This window comes from Mus caroli, chromosome 10 (genome assembly GCF_900094665.2).
Source record: "Mus caroli chromosome 10, CAROLI_EIJ_v1.1, whole genome shotgun sequence".
Lineage (NCBI taxonomy): Eukaryota > Metazoa > Chordata > Mammalia > Rodentia > Muridae > Mus > Mus caroli.
In genome coordinates this window covers 112,850,602-112,873,297 of record NC_034579.1, presented here as the reverse complement: position 1 = coordinate 112,873,297, position 22,696 = coordinate 112,850,602, and the positions used below count along the sequence as shown (strand labels likewise).

The following is a 22,696-nucleotide window of genomic DNA, read 5'->3' as shown; positions in this document are numbered from 1 at the left end:
GGAGAAGAAGAAGAAGAAGAAGAAGAAGAAGAAGAAGAAGAAGAAGAAGAAGAAGAAGAAGAAGAAGAAGAAGAAGAAGAAGAAGAAGAAGAAGAAAGGGAAGAGAAAGAAGAGGAAGAAAGTTAACTCTGCCTTAATACTTGAAAGTGCACCGTTAAATTTCCCTCTTTTATGTCTTGGTGGCTAGGACATCCCTAGCACTCTGAATATGGCTGATATTTACATCTCATCTGCTAATACTTTGTAGGGAATTAGTTTAAGCAATTAAAACCTTCCCCTTCCCCCTACCACCCATAAAACAGAGGGCTGTGAAAGAAGAAGCCAACTAGCTGCTTCTAGTCCAAACTGAAACTTGGTGCAGTTTTAGTAATTGCTTCCTCAAGACCCTTTACTGCCATCTGTGGGGCATTTACAGGTATTACCGCCCAGACTCCCTGCTGACTGCAAAACAATAGAGAATTAGGGGGTTGTGGGGAGAAGGGACCGTGGCCTACAGGGCTGTGAGAAATGCCTCCAAACAGACTTCTGGGTCCTTCCAAAGGCTGACAGTGCTCCTGTCTGCACATCACTGATAAACGGCTGAGCCCTTCAGGTATGTCTCTCCTGCTGTTGCCTTCCTGCAAACGCCTGTCGCATCCAGGTCTCGAGAAGGAATGTTGCCCTTGTATCTGGAGGTCCCTGCAGGCCATGGCAAAGATCCCTTCAGCAGTGTAGGACCCTCTCTGGGGGAAATGGTTTTTAAGGAGTGTGAATTCAACTTTCCATCACTTTTGGAGGCAGGGCCATAAATTCCAAAGGTCTCAGGCAGGCCTGGTGGAATGCAGCATCTCAGACAAGCTCCAACGATGGGAAACAGATTCAAGTAGGTGCCATCAAAGAAGGCAACTGGTCATTGGAGACACAGCTGAGGTTGGGGTACTGGGGGTTCAGGGAGAGGAGAGGACAAGAGAGAATCCCTGTGGGGCTCAGGCAGCCAGGAAGCCCCTCATCATAAAGACAGAAATAAGGTTTGGCTACATTCTTTTCAGCCCGCTGATTGCTTTATTTCAAATTATCCTAACTACTTAGCATGGTAAATTAAGTTGAAACCCCCACAAGTTTGAGGAGGATGTCATCTAATCTGATTAAAAGGAATATTCCTCGTCACAGGCTGGGAAGGAAATGAAAATTACTCAGAGTGCACTGCTATTTGCTAATTTGCATAGGCTTGCATATGCTATGCATCAGAAGAGCATATGCTCTTTACATTTAATGAAATAATTTCCCCTCTCTAAAGACCGTTAGAGTCTCTGTCCTTCCTATCTGTCTTTCTTTCTTCCCATCTGTCTCTTTTTGAATGTTAAGATTATTTCATGGGAAGGGTACATAAAATATGCTAATAATCTCCCCGCTGCGGGCAGGGCTGGGAGGTCCTGCTGCTGCATCGCCGAGCTTCCCAAAGGTCCCCCTTGTCAATCTCATATAATTAAAGGCTCCCTTTACAGCCCTTAGAAGGTTAGACTTGATTCATCTGAGGCTTCCATTGATGGGGCAGGCGGTTTAAACCCAATCCTTTGGCTCGACTTCCCAAATAACTTCTTCCTGACCCCAAGGAATAGCGCCTAAATCAAAATGAAAATGAAGGGGAGAAAAATCTCCACCAAGCTCATGCCAACCCCCATCAGCGAGGTCTGTGATGGTCCCCTTGTGGCTGCCCATGCTCTGTCACTACCTTTGAAAGGTGGTTGTTTTTTGTTTTTTGTTTTTGTTTTGTTTTTGACTCCTCTGCTCTTCAAGGGAAAACCAAAAAACAACGACAACAACAACCCTGGACAAACATTGGCGGCTGCTGAAGGGGTCGATCTCATTTTATCAATGGAGGCGAGAAGGCCCAGAGAGATGAGATGATGGGTTAGCAGCCAGAGGCTGGGGAAAGATAGGAAGGTTGAAATCGAGCTGTGTTTTGTAGTCTCTGTGGATATTCATTCACTTTTGGTAATATTTTAGCAGATCTCATGTCTAGTTGTAATGTAGCCAACAGAGGAATTCTAGTGAATTCCCCAACAAAATTACATTAGGATCAAATGTGATCGTTATAAACACTATCCAGATGTTGGGGATGGACTGCATATAGCTCTTTAAGCCCCAAATTACAGTATAATAAATGCAAGCATGGGGATCTGCCAATACATCTGAACTTCGTGTCGGAAACCAGGTCTGACCTTAATTTAACTCTATAAGGAACCATGGGTTTCCTCACTTGAGAAGTAAGGCTGCATCCGAAGAGCTCCAAGTTCTATAGTGTCCCAGGCTTTCCCGCTCCCTTGAAGTGGGATCGGATCCGGTTCTGGAGACCAGCCAACTCGAATGCAAGCATTTTATTAACACATTTAGAAAGGAAACAGAATTGCAACTAGAAATAACTATCGAGGTTATAAAACAAACTCGTGAGATTGAAGGGCAGCAGTAAGGTTACATTTGTGCTTTGTAAATCTCCAGGAATTAAGATACTACAATAAGCACACATGAAAATATGTTGAACCTTAAACACAAGATGCCAACTAGCACAGGCATACGGAGAGAGGGTATTGAGAGAATAAAACTTCATACTCTGCCCCTGGAGAGTGTTCTTAAAAATCAACAGTTGATATAAATTGATACATATGTGTTATAACTTATATCAGCAGTGAGCAGGCATAATTATGATCTCCATGGTTTTAAGGGAGATACTATTTCAAATATTCTAGTATCAAATATATTTTTAAAAGAGCAGGCAGGTTGCAAAGCTGGAAGCAATAGACTAGCCAATTTGTTAGGTCCTAAGCGAAAGCACGGGTATGATCCTATTTTGTTGGATGGTGTTGGAAGAGGCAGAAAATGACATAAGGAGTGCCAGATATGCACTGAGTTTTTAAAACATGTGCATTCTTTCTCTGGTTCTGATGTAAGATATACCGAATCACACAATGACACCCTTTTTGAGGAAAATGAAAATCTACTGACAAAGAAGTTAAATATGCCGCCTTTCAAACATCCAGAAGCTAAACCATCAAATAGCAAAAGAGATAGCGTAAGAATGGCACCCGGTGTCTTTGAACACATTGTATCACCTACCTTCCAAATGCAACCCCAATATGTAGCAGCTGAAATCAGCTACTCATACATCTGAAGTCTATGGCACTGCAATAATTTACCAAGAATAATTTTTAAAGCACCCACAAGGATCTGAACCATACCCAGAGAGTCTGGGAACACACTCTTTGTGTTTCTGAACCCCTGTTCCCTCCCACCGTTCATCACTCAGCAAATGACTTTGAAGCTGACGGGGGGTAGACATTGGGAGAATTTTGGGGCCCTCAGATTAGCCGACACAAGGTTTCTCAAGATATGCTTGGGGGAACAATCAAAGCATCCATCAACTGACAGAGGGACAAAGCAACTGTCGTGGACACACGCAGGGGAGTTTGGTGTTTGGTGTAACATTTGGTGTTGAGAAGCAATGATGTCCTTCCATGCTACCAGTAGGAGGATGGATTTTTAAAACATGTGCCAAGTGAGAGAAGGCAGGCACAGGACACACAGGACACTTACCCTCTGATAAGCAGATTCAGAGAAAGTAAGTAGGTGACAGGCAAGAGAAGGGGTGGGGAGTGAAGGGGGATGTAGTGTTAATGAGTTCAGAGTTTCTCTTTCAGATGAAGAAAAGGTTGTGGAAATCCACAGCAGTGATGGCTATATAACTGTGGTGGTTTGAACATGCTTGACTCAGGGAGTGGCACTATTTGGAGGTGTGGCCTTGTTGGAGTGGGTGTGGCCTTGTTGGAGTGGGTGTGTCACTGTGGGTGTGGGCCTTAAGACCCTCATCCTAGCTGCCTGGAAGCCAGTATTCTTCTAGCAGCCTTCAGATGAAGATGTAGAACTCTCAGCTCCTGCACCATGCCTGCCTGGATGCTGCCATGTTCCTGCCTCGATGATATTGGACTGAACTTCTGAACCTGTAACCCAGCCCCAATTAAATATTGTTCTTATAAGACTTGCCTTGGTCATGGTGTCTGTTCACAGCAGTAAAACCCTAACTAAGACAACAACATGGTGCACACCTAATGCCACCAGCTGTAACCTTAAGTGAGAAAGTTCATTAGAAACATTTTAACACAAATACATATGTATATACGTGTGGTATACATGTAAGTATGCATGCATGTGTAAGTATATAGCTATATATATATATATATATATATATATATACATACATGTGTTTATGTGTACATATGCAATGTGCTTGCATATATAAGTCTCTATATGTGTAAATGTGTGTATGTCTATATATGTGTTTGTATGTGTGCATATATGTGTATTTATATGTGGTTTAATGTGTGTTTATATGTGTGTGCACATATATGTGTGTGTATGTTTATATGTTTGTGTATGCATGTGTATGAGTGTATGTTCATGTGTGTGTATGTTTGTGTGTGTGTGTATATTTGTGTGTGTGTATGTGTGTGTGAATGTGTGTGTGTATGTGTGTGTGTATGTGTGTGTGTATGTGTGTGTGTATGTGTGTGTGTGTGTGTGTGTGTGTATACCTTCTCAGGAAGAAGAGATGAAGTAGCCACTACTCTATAGTACTATCTATGGAGTCTGCAGTCTAAGAGTTGACCTAGTGTGGATAGAGCAGGTTGACCTAAAGCAGAAGACTATTCATGAGAAGAAAAGGAAGTGGGTGAGGCAGGCTAGAAACAAGCACTGAAGCCATGGCAGTGCCTTGGAAAGGGACAGCCCAGTGACCCGGGTCCCTCCTAGTGAAAGAAAATGCCTGCCCTCTCTCAGTAGGGTATGATGCAGTCCTTCCCTCCTGTGGGTAATTTGTGTCAGGAACATCCTAGTGAGACAGACAAGCAAGTCAGCTTAGATCAGTGCTGGGCACCAGAACAGTGACATCTGGTTTGTCCTGGAAGTGATTTGTTGGGGAAAGTCCCTTCTCTTCTCATATGTACATATCCCAGAGTGTACAGAAGTCTAAAACCACTGAATGCCACGAAACTGTCAGGCTAGAGTTCAGCAAGAGCCAATCCCATATCTCAGATATAAATAAGTTCTAATTCTTCCTCAAGGAACACGGTTGGTGGGGGGACCTCTCTTGCTGTGGATATTGTGTCTCTAAGTCCTAAGTTCAAGAGCAACAGCCGTCTGTAGCTTTTCCCTTCTCCACGAGCAGAGGCTAGGCAAGAGGCCGGGCTCCAGGAAGATTCTGCCCTGTAGGACGCATGCTATTTCCGCTCATATTACACTTGTCAAAGCCAGTTACGGGGCCACAGCCAAAGGAACAGGGTGGGGATGTAAAACTCAAGCACTAGCATGAAAGGATTCAGAAATATTTGGTGGACGGCCCTAATAACTACCACACACACTACCCTCGAGAGAAGTCTCAATCACAGTACACCCCCCACATGGCACTCTACAGATTAAAAACATTTCTTACATCTCTCCTGAGAGCCTCATACATCAAGCTCTGTTTTACCACTTCCACTTTAAAGCCGGAGAAGCAGGCTCAGAGAAGTTGACCTACTCACCCGAGGTCACATACTAGTAGTGTCAGGGCTGGGATTTGAACCCTCGTTTCCTGACACTTGATCCCACCGAGGGTTATTTCTTTGATCTCTCCAGGTAGGCAGATGGGGGCAGATGCCAGATTGCAGTTGTTAGGATATCAATTGGAAATGGAAAAAAAGAGTAGGAAGCAAATATATTATGAAGCTTAGATCTGATCCTGCAGCTATGGGACATTAACTACAGGACAGTGGCATGAAGAAAGGAATGTTTAGCAAGGTTTGAATGACAGCACCTCACGCATGCCCTGATAGACACTCGCACTCCTGAAGTGCTTCAGCCTTTTAGGAAACCAGTTTGGTAAAAACAGACACAAGGTAAGGACACTTCTAGAACTCTCTCATAAGAATATCATTAAAGGTTATGCTTATACAGCACATTATCTATGCTACAGAGAAAGTAGTTTAATAGCAAAAATCAAACACAAGTTTAGGAGAGAAAAAGGGAAATGTTCAAAGATAGGCAAATACAACGTACAGTCTCAAGTCAAAATGTAATTTTTCAAATAACACATTGGATGTAGGGGAGGCAGTATGTGTGTGTGTGTGTGTGTGTGTGTGTGTTCATGTGTGCATGTGTGTGTGCATGTGTGTATGCATGTGTGTGTGCATGTGTGTGTGTGTGCATGGTGTGTATGTGTGTATGCATGTGCGTGTGCACATGTGTGTGCATGCGTGCACACATGTGTGTGTGTGTACCCATGTGTGAAAGCCAAGGGATAACCTCAGGTATTGTTCCATAGGAAACTTCTACCTTCTTTTCTTTTTTTGTTTTGAGACAGGGTTTCTCATTTTGCCTGGAGGTGTCAAGCAGGCTAGTCTGACTGGCCACTGAGGCTCAAGGGTATCACTTCTCCATACCCTGCCTCCCCGGGCACTGGGCTTACAAACTTGGGCATTTTGCACACCAACTTTTAAGCCTGGGCCCTGGGGATCAAATGCATGTTCTCATCCTGGCAAGGTAGCACCTTAAAGATTGAGCTGTCTCCTCTGCCCTCAAACAACACTTCTGGAGAATTCCCTATGGCATGGGGAGTCGGGGGGATACTCACTCCATCCTGTCAAGAATGCAAGATACAAACATACAAAGTCTTAAGACAATTATAACAACATAGACACATTGACATAACTGGTGAGTGGCTGGGGTTACAGACAGTTGTATTTCATTTTAGACTTCTCTGAATTTTTGAGTGTTCTACAATATACATGTGTGATGTTTATGAGAAAATATACCAGAAGTTATAAAAGAAAACACCTGAAAAGCAAAAAAAGATAAATTATAAGTAAAGAAAAAAATTTAGCCTTTTATCTGGAGGAACAAGGAGAGTCAGAGATGGCTTCTTACTGTTGCTTAGATTATTTTAATTTTATTCAAATTGAAGGATATTGTGCTGTCTTCGAGGCAAAGAGGTCCTATCACCTCCGGGAAAGGGTTCGCTGTTAATTGCAAGAGAAACAGACCTGGAAGGAAGAGGAGTTTCACCGAGTGGCTGCTCTTTTTATGGAAAAGAATATCATTTATTTTGACACTAGTCACCATGTTCTTGCTGGTACGATATTGTCATGGATTTATGGCTTAGAAAATGATTGGCCTGACACTATAGAGATCAGGGTCCCTGGGCTTTTCCCAGGAACTTCTAATATCTTGGGAAAATCAGCTTCCACTTCCTCGTCTGTTAAAAAGCATAGGGTTAAACTAGATGATCTCAGAAACATTTCAAGCTCTCGGTGCTATGACTACTTTAGTCCATATTAATTTCGTGTTAATGAAACCAGCCTGTAAGTGAATTTGTGTAAACTATTTTCAGCGAGACCACCCACCAAATCCGCTATGCTGGAACGCTGTTACCGGCCACAGCATTTTAGGTGCCGTATTGAATTAAAACAGAGCCCTTCATCTGGCGTTTAGCGTTTGCAAAAATGGTTTGTAAACCTGCAGGAAAATTAGCTGCGGGATTTGTGAAAAGCTTAACGGGCAGAACCTCATTTATTGTTTGTTTGTTTAATCCGAAGGCTGAGTGGAGTCCAGTGGGGAGAATCCAGTTGAAGACGTCAGGTGGGAACACACTTAAAACAAGCACAGTGTAGCTGACAAACAGCATGTGGTGCCACCTCTCCTGATGGCAAGTGCCAGGATCTTTTTCTCTGTGGGGTGTGAATGCCTTCAAACAGGCAAGTTAAGCAGCTGGCAAGGAGTGGAAATCTAAATGAGAAAAACAAAAAAACAAAAAACCCAGAAAACCCCGAAAGGATCGGCAGGTGACATAGGGACTCACAGCCAGGTCTCACTCACCTCAATTTCCCAATAAGGAATAAAATCTTTATTTAACAAACCCAGAGCCTAGACTAAAGCAGACATCAGCAAGTTTTTTGTTCGTTTGTTTGTTTGTTTGTTTGTTTGTTTAGAGGCCATATTATAAGGGAAGCTTTGCAGTCCGCAGAAAGCTCTCTGTCCTAGCTGTTCGACTGTTATCATAGCATCAAAATGGCAGATGATACTACATGAACAACTGAAGGGTGACTAGATGCCAATGAAACTTCATCTATAAATACAGACATCCAGTCTACTTGCCTACCTTTGTCGGAATGAATGTTTTCTGTTCCTTTTGCATCTATTTAGTGTTAGGAGAGGAGACAAGAGAGATTAGAAACAGTAGCTAGTGGGAAGACTGGGGTGGAAAGGGGGAAAAGGAGAAGGCACTGGGAGAGGGGGAAGGAGAGAAAAAGGGGGAGGGGGAAAGGGAGGGGGAGGGGGAGGGGGAGGGGGAAGTCCAGGTGAAGGGGGCGGTTCTGATGTGAAAGTCCTGTTCCCCAATTGGTTCTTGATCGGCAGTAAAGAAGGTTGGGGGCCAATTGCTGGGCAGAAGGTACAGGCTGAACTTCTAGGTTCCAGGTGGAAAAGGAGACACAGGAAGGAAGGAGGGTCTTTCTGCCATGCTTCAGAGGAAGAAGAACTTAGCAACCATAAAAGGTCTTGGGAGGAGATGGGGCCTCTGCTACAGGCGGTTGGCTAAGGATGTTTGGCGGGGTCTAGGTGGGACTAGCCACTGAGGTTTAGGGCAGGTGGAGAGACGGAGATAATAAATTGGTAAGGGCACACTTTTCCAGGCAGGGGATAGTAGCGCCCCTCATTGCGCCGAGAAGGCAAGTTGCAAACTAACAATCTCCCTCCCCTCTCTTTCTCTCTGTGTGTGACTTTTATTCCTGGATATGAGGGTCTCAGGACGGAGCTGACAGTGCGTCACCTCCTGGACCAAAGGCAGGTAGTACAAGGCGGAACCGGGTGAGGGTGGGTGGCATAGCCGACCCCAAAACAAAAAGCAACACCCCGGGAGGACCAGAAACACTGCAGAGTGCAGACCAGAAGGGAGGAAGGCAAAGAGAACGCAGAAGAACCCAGAGGTCAGCAAGGACGAGAAGCAATTCAGAAGCCAGGAACCTCTTACCATCAAGGTCACTGGACCACAAGGAGATGTGCTATGGGGAATTTATAAACTAAGACACTTAAAAGGAAATGTGTTTCCTTAAAAACGGTTCGTAGCCGGGCATGGTGGCGCACGCCTTTAATCCCAGCACTTCAGAAGCAGAGGCGACGGATTTCTGAGTTCGAGGCCAGCCTGGTCTACAAAGTGAGTTCCAGGACAACCAGGGCTATACAGAGAAACTCTGTCTTGAAAAACAAAACAAAATAAAAACAAACAAAAAGAAAAACGGTTCGACTTTCAGCTTTACATCTATTTTTTAAAATGACATACATACACACACACATCGATATAAGAGAAACAGACCGAAGGAGGAAAAAGGAAATTAAAGAGCGATAGTGAAAGGCGAGGTGGAGATAGAAGCTCAGGTGAGGATAGGAGGGGCCTAGTAACAACCAAGAGCCAAACGTACAAAATAAGACAGGAGGATAAATGAAAAGCCTGCTTCTCCTAGAGCCTCTCCTTGCAACCTTCAGTCTTGTTGGGGACTTTGTAGTCAAAGGAGTTAGCTAAGATGAGACCTGCAGGGACAAAGAAGGTGTTCCAATCCCCTAGCCTGCCCCTCGCTCTGGAAGAATGGTCTAAGCCAACTCAGCGCAGCTTACTCTTTGTTCTTTAATGACAAGGCAGCACCTTCATCTATTGGTCCTACCTTAGCGCTCTCTTTCGGTGAAGACTCCCAAAGGATCTCCAGACCTCCAGTCCCAGCACGTTCATTCTTGGGACAAAGTATCTCCGTTATGATTTTTTTGGGGGTGTGGGAACGGAGAACAAGAGGTTCGGAACCCTTGGATAGAATCACCTGTGAGCCATCTTAATTTACCCAGGACCACACTCTCCTTACCCACCTCTATGTCTTCCTCTCTTGTCCTAGCTCTCCTTCAGAGATCATCCAGCTGCCTCTTTTCAATACATACCTGGCTTTAAGCAACACTCACGTTCTGAAAGTCCTTTATTTTTAACCTGCGTCCCTTCTGCTATAGTCAAACCCGTTTCCTCAGCTGAGATTTGGAGCAGCTGTTTCCCATTCTCCCCAAGGCAACTCTTCTTAAAGATTCATAGCCTTATACAGAACATTCCCACCACCCTCACCGAAGGCTCACGGCTCCCTTTCTTAGATATTTCCCAAGAATATCCTCCCTTACACATGTCAACAGCCAACTGTCCAGTACTCAGGCATCTGACACACCTCACAGATGGATCTGCCCTGGGAAAGACACTGCCCCTATTTGATAACCCAAGGGAAGTGGGCCGGGAGGCTAAGTGCCTCGTGCCTGAATTATCAAATATCTGTTCTGTGTGAAGACACTGCTAATTTGAAGTTTGGGGTGGGACAGAGAATAAAACAGTGCCTGTAACTAAACAGGAAGGTATGAGAGTGGCTGGTGTTTGCCTAGCTGCTTACAGCTCTGCTCCCCATCGCCGGCTCTTTGAAAGAGCAAAGGGAGGCATCTTAGAAACTTGACAAATCGCACCCCATGTCGGACTCTCGATGAAATTTGTAACTGTCTTCTCCCCGTCACACTTCTCAAACTCTTTCTTCTTGAAAGCATTTCTTCTCTCTCTCTCTCTCTCTCTCTCTCTCTCTCTCTCTCTCTCTCTCTCTCTCTCTCAAATCTGGAACAATACAAAGGATCTTCAGCTTTGTTTTAGGAGAAACAACATATGTTCACGAACATCTGTGCCTTTCCCGGGCTATTTTTTTTTTTTCTTTCTCATTATTGTCAAGAGGAAAGAAGTTTAGTGGAATGTTTCTCCATAGGGGCACAAGGCTGTAATACTCCCTGTTGATTACATATAAAAGACACAAAATATTAGTTTATTAAAAGCAGCTTCCACCACGGCTGTACAAAGCAGCCCTCCGATGGGACAGATTTATGGGGGAACAGCTGAAAGGCATGCAGATCACAAGATCCATGACAAATGTACTTTATTACACGGATCAGAGATTCCATATGGACTCGACGTTACTGTACAATGATACACAACACCCGACCAAGACCACTTCAAGATTTTGCTGATATTGAAAACTAAAAAGCCACACCACGAGGGCGAGAAAGTGTTTCATAAGATAGCACAATGCCAAGTCAACGCGCTGCTTCAGGATAAGCCAGTGTGCAGAAGCCTAATGTGTTAGAAAGCCATGCCACTCTTTACATTAGAATTTGAAAGTCTTTTACCCCATCCATTGTTTAAAGCAGATGTCCATAGCATTTTTCCATACGTTAATTTGCAGCTTAGTTGAATGGGTAGCAGATTTAACATTTACAAAATTAAGGAGGTTTCAGATTTTTGCGATTTCTCACTAAAAATGATTCTGAAGCCCATAATCATGGAGGTCCAAAAGGCTGGAGAGAGCAAAATAAGTATAAAACATTTTAAGCGTTACTTTCTACATGGTACTTCTAGGCATGAAGGTGACTGCTTTCAACCTGGATGTCCAGTGTTTTAATCCTTCGGCTACATTTCAAGTGAGGGGGCCGTCCAGCCTCAGCTGACCATGCAGTCCCCTGGTATCCTGTATGCAGGCTCCTCTGTAGACAGAATCAGCCTGTCTGCAGTTTTCCATGCTCGATGTGCATTGTCTCCTGAGGTGAGCGTCTGTGCTTGAACTCACACTTGCTTGACTTCCAACGTTGCATCCTCAAAACTGCTCGCTTGAGATGAGGGGCAACAACCATCTTAATGTCTCCACGTCTTTTGACGGAGGCAATATCAACGTGAAGCCTTTAGCAGAATAAGTATTCCTTAAATGCTGTTTTTGTTTCTGTTTTTTACAATGATCCTATTTAACTGAGGCTTATTTGACATCACCTTGTTTTTTCCTCTGCTTTAAAGTAGGCACACACACACACACACACACACACACACACACAAACTTTTGGCAATCAACCATGTACAGAATGTGCGTGCATGCACATGCATGTGAGTGTGTGTCTATGTGTATACACACAAGGGCACATGCTGTGGGCATGAGCAAAGTCCAGAGAAGGACACTGGGCATCATGTTCTCTCATCCCCTGACTTGTTTCCTTTGGGATGGATCTGTCATTGAACATAGAGCTAGGTGGCAGACAGGGAACCCCATCGATCCATCTCTGGACCTACCTCCCACACCACTGAGACTATCACACGTGAGACCAGGTCTGGCTTTTGAAATGGGCACAAGGAATTTGAACTCAGGTCCTCATGGTTCATAGCAAACGGCCTTACTTGTTAACCATCTCCCTATCCAGAAGAATGTAGATTTAATGGTTCCTTTTATAAAGACCCAAACCTGACCTGACCTGTCTGAGACTGATACAGTCCTGGGGATGCAGGGTGGCTTTTGATGTCATGTACGCACTTGAAAGTCTCCTGCCATCCTCAGACACATTGCTCTAAAAGTGGTATGTGTCTGCCGCAATGAAGTTTTCTATATGCTGGAAAACATGGGGTGGTGGTGGTAAATGCTCGTGCCTGGCACTAGTTTGAATTGCTTTGCTAACTGTCCTTCCACAGTAATATTAGTCAGCAGCTCAATATCTGCCTTACAGCTGTAGAATGTCTCCATTTGGCAATTCCTTGAGGTCTTTGGAGTCCCCTTCTGCTCTAGCCTGTGCCTTCATTACTCAAACCGCATCCTCCTTCACCCTCTCCTCCCACTTTCTCCTCCAGGACACTTCAAGTCGTTCAATCAAATCATTTAGAAATCTTTCTCCGACTCCTAATATTCATATCCCAGCTACACGGACACAAAATCTGAAAACATTCAGTTTCTTCACAGGCAATATTTATCACTGTGTAGTACGTGTGTGAATAGGGAAAAATGTGTATCTGCACTAATGTGACAGCCATCACACAAAATGCGGTCAAAGACAACGGTCCGGGCATGGTGGTCCTCACCTCTAACTCTGGAGCTCAGGAGGCTGAGGGGTTACTGTTGCATGACTGCAAGTTTGATGCCAGCTGGCTCTATGGGTACCAGGCTAGCCAGGACCTTGTCTCAAAAACAAACCAATAAACAAAAATCTTCCTGGGTTCTACCCGAGAGGTTCAGCTGACAGTCACATGGCTTCCACTCAGCTGTCTGGTCACGAATAACCTCGGTCTATCTCTGCGTTTGGACCAGTTGGCACATTTCTGATGAAGTGTTACTTTGTGAAATCCACTCTGGTTTCCACCCAGAGTTTTGAGAAGGGTTCTATAAGTCATTTTGTTACTAAGCGAGTTCTTTACCTGACCCTGAGCCTGCTTCAACCCAATCCCATCACGGATTAAACCAAGTAACAAGAAGTCTACTTCAAGAATACCTTTTTTTTTTTTTTTTTTTTTTTTAATGTATATGAGTACACTGTAGCTGTCTTCAGAACACCAGATAAAAATGTATATGAGTGCACTGTAGCTGTNAGCTGTCTTCAGACACACCAGAAGAGGGCATCAGATCCCATTACAGATGGTTGTGAGCCACCATGTGGTTGCTGGGAATTGAACTTAGGGCCTCTGGAAGAGCAGTCAGTGCTGGTAACTACTGAGCCATCTCTCCAGCCCCAAGAACACCTTTTGTCTTGGAGAAATTGTATGGGCTCTGTGAAAATGCATGCTTTGAAACAGCAGTCCTGGTTTTAGCTACGTGACTCCTGTGCCTCAGTTTCCCCAAGTGTAGATAATATTAGCAGCATAATCATAGGCCTCTGTATCAATTAGATGAGTTAATAATTTTAAATTTATATTTTTATTAGTCTTACGTATATTTAATACTTTTAAAGGGAACAAAAATAGTTCCATTCTGCTTCTAACGCGTCCTAGTGTGATACCAAGTGACTTCCTGCTTGGCTTGAGCGCCCTCTGGTGGTTTTACAGCAATTCTCTGGACAGCATTAAAAACAAATTTGGAGATGCGAGGCTTACCTATGAAGATTAAAGTGCTTCCCCACGTATTAGTCTTTAAAAGCGACAAAGGGCTTATCACACCCCTGAACTGATTTCAAAAGTCCACTCTAGATTTCCTGCCAAAACCCGAGATGGACAGACAGACCCACCGTGCCAGCAGCACTGACTGGGAACTCAGGGCTGAGACTCACTCATGGCAGTCACTGTTCTAAAGCTGTGAGGACTTGACACGCTAAAGCCTGACTCAAAGCACTTCCCATAGGGGTTCTGGTAACTTGGGGCAGGGCAGATGGGTGGATGCGGAAGTCAGAAGTCCGGCATTTTCCTCAACTGCTCTTTGATATCACTTCCGGTTTTTTCTGAACCTGAGCTCTTTCACATGCATAGCCTGGCTGGCCAGCAGGTCACATTCCTTCTCATCCGTCACCTGGTCACTAGTGACCTTCCCCAATGGAAGCCTCGCCTTCCTAGACCGGAGGCACATGCTCAAGGGCCTACCTGTGTATATGGGTGCTGAGAATTCAAACTTGGGTCTCCACGCTTCCATAGCAATGGGGCCATCTCCCAGTCTAACTTTTAAGTTAAAACCGGAGCAACCAAATGCCAAAAGAAACTTTAAGCGAACAACCTAACACCACAGAGAGGCTCAAAGCTTCTGTTACTGGTATCAAATTGCGGTTGTGAGCTATAGGAAAAATGTATATTGATCCCTGGAAGTGTTCAATTTCAGAAACCTAGCAATGCTGCTAAAACCTAAATGAAAACTAAGGGCATAGCATCAACATAAGGCTGCCCACAGTAAAAGGGTTAAGAACTCTGCGCCATCTTATTTCACGCACACCTATTTATCTAGCTACCTCCCACACTGTTATTGACAACCACAGCAAAAAGCAGAGACCACGGATACCATCCACCTCCAACTCCCTTTCACCTGCTGATGCTGGGATCGAACCCAGAGCCTGTGATCATTTCGGATCAGTGTTCTACTACTGAGCTACGTGACCAGCTTTTTCTTGTCCCCTTCAGAAAGATGTATTTTTTTAATACATTTAAAATGAGCTACTGGGTGGGTTGAGGAGGGACCGTTACACTGATTTTAAGCGTCTCCTGGCATCATTTTGTGCTTCCTTCTGTAGCATTTGGCCACATGCATGCCTGGTACTGTAAGGTCTCAGGGCCAAGTAACCTTACTCTTGTACATTTTTCTTTCCTGGAGGGATACATTTTTTTGAGCAGATACACAGTTCTCAACATTTCTAGTATCTGCAAAGCCCCTGGTTTTATTCAGCACAATAAGGTGGTGGATATGACTAGAATAAAACTTCAGATGGAATGCTAAATTTAAATAGTTGGAATGAACAAAGCGTACAGAGGCAGATTCAGCTAACACTCATCTCACTGGTGTGTAGCCAGACTAATTCTAGTTTTCTTCATAAAACAATACTAAGTTAGCTAACACCCATCAATGTTTACATATGGGGCATTTGCCAAATGGATGTATACATATATATTTTAACCAAGCATCCAGAGAAACTGATTCTGAGAATGCACTCTGGGAAATGCTACACTTTACTATTTTGTTTTAAAGATTTATTGTATGTATGTGAGTACGCTGTATCTGTACAGACACTGTGAGCCTTCATGTGGTTGTTGGGAGTTGTTACTTAGGACCTGTTTGCTCTGGTCAATCCCACTTGCTCTGGTCAGCCCGATCGCTCTGGCCCAAAGATTTATTATAAATAACTACAGTTGCTGACTTCAGACACCCCAGAATAGGACGTCAGATCTCATTACGGGTGGTTGTGAGCCATCATGTGGTTGCTGGGACTTGAACTCAGGACCTTCAGAAGAGCAGTCAGTGCTCTTACCCACTGAGCCATCTCACCAGCCCTAGACTTTACCATTATTTTAAGCTACACAATATTGAAATTGAGGATCACTTGTTTTTTTTTTTTTTTTTAGGTTTTTCGAGACAGGGTTTCTCTGTATAGTCCTGGCTGTCCTGGCACTCACTTTGTAGACCAGGCTGGCCTCGAACTCAGAAATCCGCCTGCCTCTGCCTCCCGAGTGCTGGGATTAAAGGCGTGCGCCACCACGCCCAGCTTGTTTTACACAATAATCTATACACATAATAGTCCACCTGAACTAAAGGCTGGCGTCTTCTCAGTATCTGAAAACCCTAATGATATATAAAAGAAAATGTCAAACTCCAAGATCTCCACGCAAAATATCATTTATTATGAATTATAAAAAAATAAACACTTCAAGTAAGTCCTACTTGTAAGATCCACTGATGGACTTTTTAAGACTATTTTAGTTATTAGTGCGTGGGAAGATGTGCATAGAATGTCGGTGCCAGTGACGGCCACGAGAGGGCGCATCCTTGGGAGCTGGTTTTGAGCCACCCAACCAGAAACAGAAGTTGACTCTTCCTCAGGCCCTTGACACCCTATTTTTGAATATGCTAATGTAACAGCTCTCTGCCCACACTGCTTTGATATAAGCATGCTTAACCTGAGGAACTGAGCATAATGGCCATTCTGTAACATCGAATAATTATAACCACATCAATGCTCACAATGCTCAGTGCCAGGCAGGATCCAATCACAACCTCAGCACAACATTCTTGCATCACCAAAGAGATTTTATTCAAGGTTCTAACACAAGTGAGTTATTTTGGTTTGAATTACAGAACTAAGTTCAAACTGAAAACAAAGTTTCTGGGTTTTTTGTTTGTTTGCTTGTTTTTTCAAGACATGGTTCTCTGTGTATAGGAGCCCTGGGTGCTTTGGAATTGCTCTGTAGACCAGGCTGGCCTTGAACTCACAGAGATCCACCTGCCTCCACCTCTTGAATGCTGGGATGAAAGGGGTGCACCACCACGCCTGGCTCCCTTGCCAGTCTTTAAGGTCTACCAGGCCAGGCCCTTCGCGGCCTTTGCTCTGCTTTTCCCTCGTTTCTTTTCTCTCTTGGCCTTCAGTCTTTTTCTTTGCCTCTGGTTCATCCATACTGGGTACTGGCCATGCTGGTCTAGAAGAGTCTTTCTGTTTCTCTTAATTTCAGTTTCCATTTTCATGTCATCTAAATTAGAAACAAGAATAAAATGAGAAGCTATTACATTCACATGTGGCAATCCCGTGGAATCGCAAGAGCATCAGAACCACATGGAGTCTGAAATCAAAACAAAGAGACCACTTCCTATGGAAGCCCTTCACTCCTTACAGCAAAGTCAGACATAAGCCACACATGCCGCTGCATGCTCCTAAATCCATGTGTGCACGCGTGTGTGTGCGGGTGCCCATGGAGGAAGAAGAGAGTGCAGTTGGTCCCTGGAGCTGATGTTCCAGTTGGCTATGGGCCACCTGACACAGGAGCTGGAAAATGAACTCTGTGAGAGCTCCAAGTGCTGAGCCACCTCTTCAGCCCTGAAAATTAGCATCGTAAGCAGGTGAGTTAGTGAGTCTGGTTTACATTTGAAAAGGAAGCACAGAGAGGGAAGTAGAAAGGCTGGGATCAAGGGATGGGCAACAACTTCTGGCCATGGGGTTTGGTGTAACAAGTAATGCTTTGGTACAGACAGAGGGGACAAATACAGGGGACAGCTGCATTTTTTGGCCCAAGAAACTATGCAGGTTGCATAGTCCCCAGCTGCAACGGGGACATACTTGAGGGCAGAAGGAGCAAGCTTTACTGATATGACTAAACTGAAGGACTTCCCTCATCTCCACTGCTATTCCCATTTAGCTCCTGAAATATTACAAATGAGGGCACCAAGGCATTCTCCAGGCAGAAATTGAGAGAATTCTTCTCTCAGGATGCTGAGGAAAAAAAGAAGAGGCACAGATTCTAAAAGGAGATATCCTAAAAAAAAGCCAGAAGCCCTCCAGTTACCCCACAAGCCTCCATGCTGATGGACGGCTCCTCCTCACACCCTGATGCCTCCTCCACCCCCAGTTTCCACCCCAGCGCCTCGCCTAAGATCAACAATGGCAACAACAACGAATGCACCAGGTATTTGGGAAAAGGGCTAGACAAGCGTGGAGGGAACAAGGGTGAAAGCAAGGCAGCAGAACTCAAGAGAATGCAACAAACAACGCAGAAATATCTGATCAAATTACAGAAGCAAACAATACCCCCACAAGATACGATACACAGGAGCAGGAAGTTATTCAAGGGAATAGTCAAAAATAAAAGTTTTGGAATAGAAAAACAAAACAGTATACTAAGATCCTACATGATAAAATTAAGAAAATTAGGGGACATAAAAGCCAGAAGGAAAGAAAAGCACCCACTCAAAAGACTCAAAGATGCCCAGAATTTATAAAGAATGTTTACAATCCACACAGACAGAAACAACCAAACTTTAAAAACAGTTTAATTGCAGTGAAATATTTGAGGCACTGCTAGGTGGATATAAAATGTCTGGCAGGTGCAGAGAAGAGCAAAGAATTACTGTATGAGCCAGGTTCCATCTGTAAGCCCATACTGCAAAGCACTGAAAGTGGGTATTAAAAACAACCAAGCAAACAAGCAAACGTGCACACTAAGGTTTACTAGACCACAGAAGCATGGAAATGCCCCAGATGCCAACTACAAACAAATAAAACCTAGCACATACGACAAACCAGTATTGTCTTTAAAGGGAAAAATTGATATCTGCTAAAACATGAAGTTCAGAATGAGACAGTAAGCTACAAAGCAAGCCACCGAGGACCAACGGCATTAGCAGCTGTCTGTCTCAGGGTTGGAAGGACAGGGAGAGAAACTCCTGGGGGGGGGGGGGGGGGCGCAGCCAAGAAAAGAGTTGCAGGGCAGAGGTGACATGTGTGTGCTGAAAGGGACACAGCCAGTTCAATGTCAAACCTCTCAGGGGCAGTGGAATCAGAGCAGACCAACAGAAACCAGACAGGAGGGTTTCTCTTTGGAAGAATGGGACGCTAACACTTCGGATTAAGCACTAAGAACTTTGGAGTCCTTGGCCTTCAAGACATGAACACACTTCTATCTTAAGAGTGCCTTTTTAAAAAAAGACCTACACTGATGCTTTGCCTGCATGTCTGTCTGTGTGGGATGTCAGATCCTGGAGCTACTGACAGTTGTGAGCTGCCGTGTGGGTGCTGGGAACTGAACCTGAGTCCTCTGGAAGTGTAATCAATGCTCCTCATATGAGTGCTTCATTTAGCTTGCTGCCAAGTTGGGGCATTAAAAACAAATACCCCTTTCTTTGCTGAATCCAGCATTATACAGAGCCTCCAATGAGTAACAATACACAGGGGTCTCTAAAAAGATGCAAACAAAAGTGAGATTCTGTGACTTTCCAGGGTAATTATACATCTGCCTAGATGCTAAGCTCCATCCCACAGTACCATCAGTGCCTGGGGCATTCAAGCTGCTGTGTAACTGCTGAAGATCCATTCTAAACAACTCAGAGATGCTATTCACAAACATGGACTGTGAAACAGCTTAGCACCGTCTCTAATAGAGACGTAAGCTTCCAAAGGATAAAGACGTGAACACAGCAAGTATGTGAGGTGCATACAGTGAGCACAGGATGGCTCCAAGTGTGACTGAAGAGGAAGTGTTTACTGTCGAAATGAGGGAAGGTACAGCCGGAAGAGTCCAGAGCAGGAGAGAAAGAAGACGAAACATGGCCAGTGGACTGAACCAGGCCATGAGAGGAGAGAAAGGGAGGTGGGGGGTGGGGAGGCAAGAGAGGAAGAGAAGCGGGGTAAAGGGGACTGAGAGGAAGGTGAGGATCCAGGAGCTGAGAGAAGCAAGAGAGAGAAGGCACGGCCCAGACGGCAGTGTTATATGGGAGTGAGAGGGAGGCTTGTGAAGTGGAGATACTTAGGGGTTGGGGGGAGGAGCTGAGAGGAACCAGGGTGCCAGCATGTACTTTATTATCTAATAAGCTCCACAGCCAGCCATTTGCCCCCAGTTTCTTTTGGACTTGACACTAGGGACAAGTAGAAATGGGTAGAAGACACCTTTAAAAAAAGAGGGGGGGGGGCTAAGAGAAAAGTCGATCGATATTTTTTAGAAAAGCCACATAAATGAAGCATGAGGCTCACCCTTTTCCTCATCCGCGTCACACCGCTCTTCCTCGCACTGCATTTTCTCCTGGCGAGGTTTGGCTACCACCACGGTTGCTATCTCCTCAACGTCTTTCATTAGAGCATCCCCGTCCACTCTGAGGATACTCTTCAGTCTGTTGAGCTCCCTTGGCGCATTCTTCTTTCTCTTCTCGGCCCGCATCTTCCTCTTCCACTTACTCCGCAGGCTTTTAGCCATGCTTCACCTGGCGGTAAACAGAAACACAAACAAAAGGTTTACTGCTCACACCCTTGACTGGCAAGGACGTGGCCAAGCAGCCTTCTCTCCAGAACTGGGACAGATGGAAGAGAAGCTGTGCTGTGCCCTCATGCTTAGCTTACGTGAGAATCAGCGCAGAGCATGCAAGGACTAAGTCCGGACACGTCAGGCCCCTTTAAGTAGGGACAGGTCGTAATTCAAGCCGTTCTCAAATCTGCTTACTGGACACAGAAAGCGAACAGCACCGCCTTAAAATCACTTACTGCGCTGTTCTTATCCAATATCCTTCACCACATCTTTAGTGTGAACTTTTAACAGCTTAAACCATAGCTCCCTGCCTTTTAAAGACTTCTCCCCTCGTGTGTCAAAGCTCATCCCGCTCCTCTCGGGCCTCCGACTCTCACCTGACTCTCTAGCCCCACACGCACGCACAACGCCCACTTCAGGACCGTCACATCTCCGATCTAGGTCTGGAAACGGCTCTCCCCAAGGCTCGCTCTGATCCTCCGACTCCGGCAGCTCCTTTCTACCAAGTTCTGCTTCAACCCGGAGCTACCGTCCCCGTCTGCGGACTGCGGGGCTGAGCCGGATCCCCCGGGGCCACCGCTCTGCTGCACTGCACACCGTCCAGGTCACGAGAACCGTGGGGTGGCGGGGTGAGGGTCCCCTGAGCGTCAGCAATCACCAGGGGTCCGTGTGCGGGGCTGCGGCGGTAACCCACGGTAATCCACCCTGCGAGTCGCCGCCGTCAACACCCCGGGCTTCGCCCTCCCGAGCCCCGCACCGGGCGAGGATGCGGCCAGGGCTCGCCGCGGAGGCAGGGTCCGAGCCAGTCCTTAACGCCGCGGAGCTGAGTCCAAAGCCCACGCAACTCACCTGAGAGACAGGACCGCGCACCACGCGTGGGATGCCAACCGGAAGTGCAGGCGCTTCCGGCTTCCGTCCGGGGCCGGCGCACAGCATGCCGGGATCCTTGAGGGGCGTGGTCTTTGGGGAGGCGTGGTCAACCAGCTGTCTCCGTTTTGCCGAGGCTTTGGCGGGCCCCTACACCTACAGGAGAAAGTTTAAGGAATTTCCTGTCCGGAGTGGCAAATTATAAATCAAGGCATCTCAAAGCCTTGGATGGGCCAAGCCTGGCCGGGGGACCTGTCTGTGACAGCCTCACGATAAAGGATACCCAAGGGATTGCTCAGCTCTGATCATCCTGGAGCCCTTTCTGAGTTTTGTTTTTAATAGCAGCCTAGAAATTTTCTCATTTCGGCTGAAGATCCTAGGAGGTACATGGATGTGAGGATGTATCAAATTGTACAACTTAAATATGTCAAGTCGACTGCATGCCAATTATATTTCAAAGCATCACCCAACAGAATAATCTTTCCTTATCCCAACGAGTTTAAAGGGTAAAACAAGCTATTTCAACCAATGTTGATCTGTCCAAACTATTACATCCCTGAGACAAAGCTAACCTTGGGTGAATGAGGTTACAAAAAAAGGTGTGGTTTCCCATGTGCTTCTAATATTGCACAAGCTATGGGTGATACGCAAGTCTCTCTAACATTTGTTAAAGATATGGATGAAGAGTGTCTTAGGGCCTAGATAGTACCTCATTCATTGATTTTCAGTAAGTGATTAGGCAAGAAATGTTAACTACCCAGTCTTACCTGGAAACAGTGTTTTCAACAGATCACCACATTCAAGTATGTATGTGCACTACATGTGTGCCTGGTACCAGAGGAGGCCAGAAGAGGCCACCTCATCCCTGGAACTGGATTTGCAGTTGGTTGTGAGTCACCACAGGGGTGCTGGGAACCAGTTATACTTAGAGTTTCCATTACTGTGAAGACACCATAACCAAAGCAACTCTTAAAAAGTAAAACATTTACTTGGGACTGGCTTACAGTTTCAGAGGTTCAGTCCATTGTCGTCATGGCAGGAAGCATGGCAGCCTGCAGGCAGACATGGCGCTGGAGAAGCCCAGATCTGAAGGCAGCCAGAGGTTCTCTTCTGAACTGGGTGGAGCTTGAACACTAGGAGACCTCAAAGCCCTCCTACACAGCGACACACTTCCTCCAATAAAGTCACACCTATTCCAACAAGGCCTCACCTCCCAATATTGCCACTTCCCATGAGCCAAGCATATCCAAATCACCACAGAACTGAACCCAGGTCTTCTGCAAGAGCAACAGGTGCTCTTAACCACGGAACCAGGTCTCCAGCCCCCAGGAGTTATCTTTAGTGACGACTTATAAAATCCCTGTTTAATTGCTAGAAGAGCTGGGTCTTTTTAAAGAAACCATGCATATAGTATAGCAAGTACTGAGATTTTTAACACAGGAAAAATACAGTTGGCATTAAAACAAGAGGAAGCATGCATGCCCTGGGTTTTAAAAATCAACCTTACCGATGCTCTAAATTGGCAGCTTCATGTACCAAAAGGCTGTG

General features: G+C 45.2%; 1 protein-coding gene across 2 annotated transcripts; it reads right to left on the bottom strand.

Annotated features, from left to right (window-relative positions):
• Positions 1-16,159: 16,159 nt before the first annotated feature.
• Llph (LLP homolog, long-term synaptic facilitation factor) lies at positions 16,160-21,220 on the bottom strand. Of its 2 annotated transcripts, none has more exons than XM_021174767.2 (3): positions 21,131-21,220; positions 20,014-20,240; positions 16,160-17,023 (listed from the first exon to the last, which is right to left on the bottom strand). In XM_021174767.2, exons 2-3 carry the CDS (start codon positions 20,231-20,233, stop codon positions 16,854-16,856), a joined length of 390 nt encoding a protein of 129 aa, XP_021030426.1. In that variant the 5' UTR covers positions 20,234-20,240; positions 21,131-21,220; the 3' UTR covers positions 16,160-16,853. The 2 variants fall into 2 exon arrangements, with proteins under 2 accessions (XP_021030426.1, XP_029338153.1); XM_029482293.1 differs by lacking the exon at positions 21,131-21,220 and adding an exon at positions 20,659-21,100 and having other exon boundaries at positions 16,569-17,023.
• Positions 21,221-22,696: the final 1,476 nt, after the last annotated feature.

Bases quoted from the DNA above. Each gene is read 5' to 3' on its own strand.
- Llph (XM_021174767.2), bottom strand. From the start codon at position 20,233: ATGGCTAAAAGCCTGCGGAGTAAGTGGAAGAGGAAGATGCGGGCCGAG. The intron at 17,024-20,013 runs GTGAGCCTCATG...TTTCTAATTTAG, and splicing joins TGACGCGGATGAGGAAAAGG to ATGACATGAAAATGGAAACT.